The sequence below is a fragment of the Nematolebias whitei genome, chromosome 16 (assembly GCF_014905685.2).
Source record: "Nematolebias whitei isolate Nwh7 chromosome 16, NemWhi1, whole genome shotgun sequence".
Taxonomy (NCBI): domain Eukaryota; kingdom Metazoa; phylum Chordata; class Actinopteri; order Cyprinodontiformes; family Rivulidae; genus Nematolebias; species Nematolebias whitei.
Window position 1 is genome coordinate 28,913,304 of NC_056513.1, and position 9,639 is coordinate 28,922,942.

The 9,639-nt window shown below is 39.9% G+C and overlaps 1 protein-coding gene across 2 annotated transcripts in view; it reads left to right on the top strand.

The window, feature by feature from the left end:
* The window catches only part of prmt9 (protein arginine methyltransferase 9), a 32,621-nt gene extending 23,400 nt beyond the window's left edge, over positions 1 to 9,221 (top strand). For both annotated transcript variants that reach the window (XM_037690525.1, XM_037690526.1), the window contains exons 11-12: positions 7,952 to 8,074; positions 8,459 to 9,221. In XM_037690525.1, the coding sequence (XP_037546453.1) occupies positions 7,952 to 8,074; positions 8,459 to 8,698 (363 nt within the window). In that variant the 3' untranslated portion in view covers positions 8,699 to 9,221. The remainder of the gene's footprint in view (positions 1 to 7,951; positions 8,075 to 8,458) is intronic.
* Positions 9,222 to 9,639: the final 418 nt, after the last annotated feature.

Genomic DNA, 9,639 nt, shown 5'->3' on the forward strand with positions numbered 1-9,639 from the left:
CCCTGAAGTCTGGCCTTTTCACTAATGGTTTCAAAAACACAAAGTTTTTGTGAACCATTCCATTTGGCATTTGGCATTTCTTTGTCTCACGTTACATTTCTAAATTCAATGCACATTATATACAGTCCAGAAAAATGAAAGAATCCGTTTAATTTATGAATATATCTCATGTATATGTTCATCTACACATCCAACAATAAAATTTAAAAGAAAAACAGTCATAAGATCTAAGATATGAAGTAAGAAATACATCAACTAAAAATACACTAAGCACTAATAGTATAAAAATAATATACCGAACAGCAGCACGAACATGAGTCTGTGTGAGCAGATGAGCACGCATGAACACATCAACATGAAACAGATCAGCAGCAACATGATGTGATTTTTCACAGTGATTATTCTGGTTAGAGATTCATGAGTCTAACAGCCTCAGGGTAGAAGCTGTTCCTCAGTCTAGTGGTTCTTTACTTAATGCTCCTCAACCTCCTTCCTGAGGGGAGCGGGGCAAAAAGTGTGTGTGCTGGATGAGTGGGATCCTTCATAATGCAGGTGGCCCTCTTCCTGAATCTAGAGGTGTAGATGTCTGTGATGCTGGGGAGACTGACTCCAACAGACTTCTGTGCAGCCTTCACCACTCTCTGCAGAGCTTTTATTTCTGCAGCTGCGCAGCCTCCATGCCACACCTAGCAAGCTAACATTTAGATTACCTAGCATAGGCTATTACCTTGTAAAACATTAACCAGAACAATAAATTTAGAGGTAAAATATATTAGTGTATTTTACGTTATCTTTGTTGTCTTCAATGAAATTCATTGTTTGTCTGAAATCTTTACTTCTCTGCAAAGGGGAAAAAAAAGAAACACGCTGCTGCGGTCATTAATAATTAGACCTTCACCATACATGACTGACTGTTTAAACAAGAAACAGGGAAGGGCATTTCTTTGTTTCATTTATATTTTTGTAACACACTTGATAACTTTCTGGTGAATAGTGGAGGTAGAAAATGTATACGCATGTTAGGAAGACTGTTTAATGACTTCAAGTGTTAACAGATTTAAAAGTAGTTGTTTACTTAGATTCTTGGGTGAACAAGTTTAAAAAAAATTGCCAGTATATCGGTTATTGGCATTAGCCTTCTCCCAATATTGGTATTGGCAATAGCCAAAATTTCCATATCTGTTGGGCTCTACTTGTTTGTCCTAAAATTTTCGAACTTCGTTGCTCGATCCTGGAGAAGCGGGTTAAGTTTTTGGAGAAAGTGTTGGGAGAAGCTGCTGCCTCACGGCAAGAACCGCTACACTCCGAGTCTGGGAACCCTATTTCATCTGAGTCTGACAAAGATATAAAATTTAATTTTTTTGTGAAGAATCAACAACAAGTGGGACACAATCTTGAAGTGGAATGAAATTTATTGGATGTGTCAAACTTTTTAAACAAATAAAAAACTGAAAAGTGGGGCGTGCGATATTATTCGTCCCCCTTGCGTTAATACTTTGTAGCGCCGCCTTTTGCTGCAATTCCAGCTGCAACTCTCTTGGGGTATGTCTCTATCAGTTTTGCACATGGAGAGACTGAAATTATTGCCCATTCTTCCTTGCAAAACAGCTCGAGCTCAGTGAGGTTGGATGGAGAGCGTTTGTGAACAGCAGTCTTCAGCTGTTTCCATAGATTCTCGATTGGATTCAGGTCTGGACATTGACTTGGCCATTCCAACACCTGGAAACATTTATTTGTGAACCATTCCATTGTAGATTTGGCTTTATGTTTTGGATTATTGTCTTGCTGGAAGATAAATCTCTGTCCCAGTCTCAGGTCTCTTGCAGACTCAAACAGGTTTTTTTCCAGAATGGTCCTGTATTTGGCCCCATCCATCTTCCCATCAATTCTGACCATCTTCCCTGTCCCTGCTGATGAAAACCAGGCCCAAATCATGATGCTGCCACCACCATGTTTGACAGTGGGTATGGCGTGTTCAGGGTGATGAGCTGTGTTGCTTTTATGCCAAACACATCATTTTGCATTATGGCCAAACAGTTCGATTTTGGTTTCATCTGACCAGAGCACCTTCTTACACATGTTTGGTGTGTCTCCCAGGTGCTTGTGTCAAACTTTAAACAACACTTTTTATGGATATCTTTGAGAAATGGCTTTCTTCTTGCCACTCTTCCATAAAGGCCAGATTTGTGCAGTGTACGACTGATTGTTGTCCTATGGACAAACTCTCCCACCTCAGCTGTAGATCTCTGCAGTCCATCCAGAGTGATCATGGGCCTCTTGACTGCATCTCTGATCAGTCTTCTCCTTGTTCGAGATGAAAGTTTAGAGGGACGGCCGGGTCTTAGTAGATTTGCAGTGGTCTGATACTCCTTCCATTTCAATATGATTGCTTGCACAGTGCTCCTTGGGATGTTCAAAGCTTGGGAAATCTTTTGTATCCAAATCCAGCTTTAAACTTCTCCACTACAGTATCTCGGACGTGCCTGGTGTGTTCCTTGGTCTTCATGATGCTCTCTGCACTTTGAACAGAACCGTGAGACTATCTCAGAGCAGATGCATTCATACAGAGACTTGATTACCCACAGGTGGATTCTATTTATCATCATCAGTCATTTGGGGCAACATTGGATCATTCATAGATCCTCACTGAACTTCTGGAGTGAGTTTGCTGCACTGAAAGTAAAGGGGCCGAATAATATTGCACGCCCCACTTTTCAGTTTTTTATTTGTTAAAAAAGTTTGACACATCCAATAAATTTAATTCCACTTCACAATTGTGTCTCACTTGTTGTTGATTCTTCACAAAAAATTAAAATTTTATATATTTATGTTTGAAGCCTGAAATGTGGCAAAAGGTCGAAAAGTTCAAGGGGACCGAATACTTTTGCAAGGCACTGTAGATCATAATGTTCCATGGAGGGTGGATGATTCTAGCCCACCCATGGCCCATTGTACTTTTATAAGCATTTCCTCCTGTGGAAATGATACTACCTCTACTAGAAAGGGTATGCAGACACGGTCTCTCGCTGATTCCGGTGGCACCCTGATGGCTGAGAAAGTCATGGTATGCAGAGATAATCAGCCTGCTGGCAGCACAGCCGTCAGCTGCCTGTCCGTCATGATCTCACTCAGCCAAGGGCTAGGCTCTGTCCAGACAGAGACTCTCTCACTGGATTGTGGAGGCTGTTTCTCTAACTCACAAGAGACAAGAGCAGGGATCTCCCAATCCCCCAAGGTGTGAGAGCACACTCAACCAGGGGCGTTGCAACATCCTTGGTCCTATTTAGAGGGGTGCCCATGAGTGATATTCCTGCTGCAGCCAGCTGGTCTTCACACATTTGTTTGGTTCTATCATTTGGATGTGACAACCCTTTCTGTGGCTCACTCTGTTCTATGTGCTGAGTCTATGGTTCTGCTAGTTTATTGTCGAACTCAAACAGTTGTTAAGGTTAAGTATAGTGCAGGTGGGGTTTGTCAATTATCATCATATCATTTGCCTAAAGGCGTGATTAGTGGTGTCTTCAGCCAAGACATGCAGGGGCATGATATCCAATACATTACTAACTTTACTTATTTACTTTAATATTCTCCTTTAGGGATGCACAGTATTGGGTTTTTGGCCGATATCCGATATGTCAATATGTTAAAATTTATTTGGCTGATAACCGATGCCAATACCGATATTTTATATACGTTCCTTTGTCAGAACATAGCCCTCTTATTTAGGCTTATTTGCTACAAAAATTGTGCAACAGCTGTAAGAGCTGGTGACATATATTCAGTAGCAGCCATTTGACATGCATAGCACTTTAACTTATATTAAATTAAAAGTGTTAAATGTTATTTATGGGCATTAGTCACCTGCAATGCTGTCTCACTTGTGGAGGCTTGTTCCAGGTTCCTAGCGGCAGTGTGGGATCCACTGCACTCCTGTGCATGAAGGACAGCCTTTTTAAGTTCAAAGTTTTGTCTATCCATTATGCTGTAAGACTAATCATGCTAACGGGGCTAACACAATGTCCAAATGTCTGTGATAAAACTCACCCAAGTCGTGCTATCGGCTATTAGGTTTTCAATGACGTTGGAAATGACGGCTTGTATCTCGGTTAATGTTATGTTGGAAAAATATCTCCGACAGAGGACGATGTAGCGAGGCTCAACGTAGTCCATAAGTCATCGGAATCCGACATCCTCACCAACAAAAAATAAAACTTCCACATCGCCGACATTTTGAATTTTCCTCTCCGCCGTGAGATCAGGTAGACGCGCGTGACGTCATCGTGTTGTGCTGCCGCTGCAGGCAAAAACAGTGCCTTTAATATCAGTGAGTTATTTTAATGGAATGGCCGATGTCCAATATTCAACTTTAACGCTATTGTCGGCCGATACTATGCCAATAATATCGTGCATCCCTACTCTCCTTTAGGAAACAGTAGTTGTATGCAAAACTTTACATTTTTCAGATGGTCTAAGTTGGGAAAAAAACAAAACAACTAACACTCGGAACTTCATACTGTAATGACCCTGTATATTTACCTAACCTGGGGCCAAATTTAAATTGACAAACTGATTTTTCGTCATCACCATCATTCCTCCGTCCTAACGCTCTTCATCTCGCTAAGGACACCTCGAGTCAGGCTAATTAGCTGCTGCTAGTTAGCTTAATGTCTCATGAAGGCTACTCAGAGCTAATTTAACTGCTTTTGTTGGTGATGGTCACTGCTGCACTGTTTTTGTTTAAAATTATGTTGGTCTTTCTTTTGTTGACCAAGTATTTTATTTGAAGTACCGGTATTTACATCCAGAACTGTATTTTCTGCACTCCTCATTGCTGTGTGCTTGTCGGCTGCTCCAACCCCTTTGAATTCTTTTTCTTTATTTGGTATGGAAATCAAGGTTTTCCTTCAGTGTCATGTTTGTGCTCATAAATTTGCAGACCTCTCTCTCTCTCGTGGGGCTGTTGTTTGTTTTAGCAGATGCTATCTTTAAAGCCCTCTGTGTTAGACACATCCAAACGCAACTGTCACACTACACAATGCACAGCTTGGCCCAAAGAGATTCCTACTTTAATCTATCAGAGCAATTACATCAAGCGTATCAAACAGTGGGTTCTATGGTCAACATAACTGTGACAGGGAGTGGCTAAGATTATTCTTTTTAGCAATAGAAGAACAAAAATGTGCTGCCACTTTGGTTTCTCTGGTAGTTTTCTTGTCTGAAGCATCAACTGCTTTGTTAAATTGTGGAAAACTGAGGTGTTTGATATATTTGTGGTGATATTCTGTGACTTGGGAAAGATTAACAGGTAGTTTCTTACGTAATCATTTTTTTCTTTCCATTAAAAACAACTTGCCAATTACTGTGTTCTTTAAAGCTGTTACTAAATCATATTCAAGATAAATTTTTATCTGCCAAAAGTGTAAAATTGATTTCAGTATCAAGGACTAACATAAAATCAGGGCTGTATTAGTTTAGTTTTTGGTCTTTCTTTCCTGGAAGCCACTATTTTAATTATTTGGAAGTAGGATTACGTGGAAAGGTTATGAAAAATTCACATCTTACTTTCTGTATTTGAAACCTCAGGTTGAAGAAAAATAAATATTTTGGACTGGATTGACAGACTATTGGCTAATCAAAGCAGAGCCAAAACCAAAGTAGATTCTGTTGTTTTAAAACGCCCGTTTCAACATTTTTATAGCGGTTTCTGTACGTTCTTTAAAAAATAAAATAAAATTCAATGGCATCAGTTCAGCGTTGCGCTTTTATAAGCCTCGCGAAAAGTGAAAAACCATGAAGTAGGAATAGTAGTACTAGTACTAAGTAGTAGTTTATTTTAATATTTATATTTATCTATATTAAGGCATTTTAAACCCTTTCCACTCTTGCAATATTCTAAACAATGTTTCTAAACTCTAAACACTCTAAAAGAGCACAGCATGTCATGATCTCAGCTCCCTGCCTCCCGCTGCACTCTCAGCCACGCCCACTTCTCTGCTCTGCACAGAGATCAGCTGCAGGAGGAAGCTTTTCCCACAGTTGTGGGCTGCACACAGGTGCTAAATCTAAATAATTTATTTTAAAGAAAAAAATCCATGCCGATCTTGCGGCTCATCCATTGATCAGCCAATTGTGTGTCATGTCCAATCTTACTTTGAAAAACCGCGATAGAGCGGGTCCGCGAAAAACTAATCACGAAGTAATGAGGGACTACTTGCAAGCCCAAATAGCAGCAGCAATAGCTAGCTGTAGCCCTTCCATCAGGAGGTTTGAAAAATAACATTTGCATGAAGTGGTGTAAAAAAACTGACAAGTTGTTTTAAGACAGCAGCAACCCACTTTAGTTTTAGCTACACTTTGACTAACCATTAGTAGCTTATCAGTCTGATCAGAATTATACTCTATTTTCTAAACTGGGCTTGTTTAGTAAAGAGTTATTTACAACAAATATTTTTGTTCATTCTATATAAACCCACTTCAGAAGCTCTGAAATATCCCTTTCAGTTCTTTTTCAGCACCTCAGTGGAGATAAATACAATAATTAATAGCGCCATTGCAAAATATTCCACATCAATCTCCTCAGCTTGTTTTTCCAACACGTTTTGGGTCGTTGTTAATCTGCACTGTGAAGCACAGTCCAGTCTGCTTTGTTCTCCACTTCCTAATTTGTCCAGTTGTTTTTGTCTTCTGCCAAATCTTTAAAGGACAGGAGTGATTTAGTGCCACTGGGAGCAATGCAGGCCCATGCTGTTTGTTCCACTGCGTTCATACAATTTACAAACAATTTTCCATGCTTCAGACTGTATGGTGCTCCAGTTCAAACCTCCAGACTATTTTTGTCCAGTTTCATATCCTGAGCTGGGCTTAAATTTAGCTTAAGCTGTCTAAAGAATATTGTTTCACAGCTGGTTGATTGTTTTTATAAGATATCTATTGCAAAGTGTACGGTAATTGTGCCTTTATACTCAAAGCTTAATTCTTAAATGATTACTTAATCTCTATTCTTCACTCAACATCATGGGGCGTCTGTGGCTGAGTGGTTAGAGCAGTCATCCTTCAATGCAAAAGTTGGGAGTTCAATTTCACCAGCAGTCACATGCCAAAGTGTCCTTGGGCAAGACACTGAACCCCCATTGCCTCCAATGTGTGTCCCATTGGTGTATGAATGTGATAAAGCACTGATTAGTCTTTGTATAGATCTAGTAGAGTGCTGCATGAATGGATAAATGAGGACACAGATTGTGTTGCAAAACACTTTAAGTATCTCAATAAGATAGAAAGTCCATTTATCATGTTGTGAAAGTTTTTTTTTATTTTACATGTATATACAAATGGGAATGATTTAAATTAGTTAATCTTGTTTTTCTTAAAATCATCTTGTTTGAATGTAAATACACTAAAATTAAAACAGAAGATTGTCCACATCCCCCTCCCCCCCCCCACACACACAAAAAAAACCCTGCCAATCCATCCATCCATTATCTTTACCCGCTTCTTCTATTTTGGGTCACGGGGGTCGCTGGTGCCCATGTCCAGCAATCACTGTGCGAGAAGCGGGGTACACCCTGGACAGGTCTCCAGTCCATCACAGGGACACATAGAGACAAACGAGACAAACAACCATTCACACTCTCACTCACACCTAGGGACAATTTAGAGTTACCAATCAGCCTAACATGCATGTTTTTGGTTTGTGGGAGGAAACCGGAGTACCCGGAGAAAACTCACGCATGCACGGAGAGAACATGCAAACTCCACCCAGAAAGGCCCTCGGACCAGGATTTAAACCAGGGACCTGCTCGCTGAGAGGCAGCAGCTCTACCAGTTGCGCCACTGTGCTGCTCTACGCCAATCCATATTTATTAAATTATTTTATTTTGGCAAAGATGTAAAATAAATCTTGTTTGTGTTCAAGTACTTTTAAGATTTTAAAACCATGTTTTCTGTTCCTCAGGTACCAGTCCATGTTTTTCTGGACTTTTCCACGCTTGAGTGCAGACATCTCAGCGAGGCTCTGGAGCTCTTTGTTTTGGACCTTATGGATGGCAGTGCAAACTACACAAACAGGGAAGTCAAAGTAAGATATATGTTGGACTTGTAACAGCCGCATGATCTAAGTTAATTAAAATGGTGTTTGTTGAGTGCAGCAATGGAGCTGCGCTGAGCTGCTTATATTTGTACTTTGACTTTACAAATGGAAAAAATAAATCCTGCAGACGTCTGCTCCATAATGTGCATCGTGCATAAAAAATGAAGTCAGACTGCATTCGTTTTCTTACGAACTACTAACCTTTTTATTGTCTACCTTTAAATTATTTATTCTGAATTTTATCCATAGCATCACCATTTGAAACATTGCAAAATGTAAAGAATTATCATTTTTTGACAGTCTTCATAAAGCATCTCAACGGTTAACCACAGTTTTTAAGCGTCACGTAAAGCCACATTGTTTTACTTTTAGGTACAGGCCATCACTGCAGGAAGAATAACTGCAATTCCTTTCTGGTATCACATCTACCTGGACCAAGAGATCAGCGTGAGCACGCTTAATCAGAACTCTCACTGGAAGCAGGCAGCTGTTGTTCTGCAGGAGCCTCTGGAGGTACAAGCTGGAGACTGGGTCCACCTCGCTGTGAAGATTCATGAAAGTACCATCTCTATTTCAGCTCATATCAAAAACACACCTGAGCAGATGGACTGATGTTACCTTTGTTAAACGTTTTATTCTTAAAGATTTAAGGTCTCTTCGCTGTCACATTATCTGTGGGAATTGTATTAAACCCTATAAATGTCCATTTTCACTATTATTTCAAATAATTGTCTTCCCCAGGATCACTTTTCATGTAATTCCAGACCTATTTTCAGACATTTCAAGACAGATGGAGTTCTCTGTTTAGACGTTATTTAATTATAGTCTTTCTAAAGGCCCTGTCACACAGTGACGTATAGCATCAGCAAATTGCAACATCTGAAAAAAAAGACAAACACGCTGGTGTAACTTGTGTTTGTTAGGTGTACGTTTTGAATAAGTTATCAGTATGCTGTTAAAAGATGGCCAGCCAGTAATTTTGTGCATGCATCAAGTTTTCATTGTATGTCGACGTGTTGCTCCCAAGTTAAGTATAAGTTACAGGTATGGGACAAGTAAGTTACGCATAAGCTGACATATGTCAGAAACCAGCTAGGCAATTGTGAAGCAATTCAATTCAGTTTATTTATATAGCACCAAGGCACAACAGAAGTTGTCTCAGGGTAAAGTACAAAAACATTCACATGCATTATAAAAGCCAACTAATAAAAGTTCTCTATTTAAGAAATCCATCAGCTTGTGTTGAATCTTCACTTGGTTGCAGTCTCTCATTCTGAGCAAGCACAAAGGCAACAGTGGAAAGGAAAAGCTCCCTTTTAACAGGAAGAAACCTCCAGCAGAACCAGGCTCAGGATGAGCGGCCATCTGCTTTGACTGGCTCTCTGGTTTGAGAGGAACAGGAAGGAGGAACAGACAGACATACAATGGCAGGTCCAGGTGTACTTTCTATTGCAAGACAAGAAACAAGATAGAAATAATTACAAATATGAACAGGTAGAGTAAAGCAAGTAAAGACAGCAATAGAGTAAGGAAATGTGGTCTATTTGTCCTTC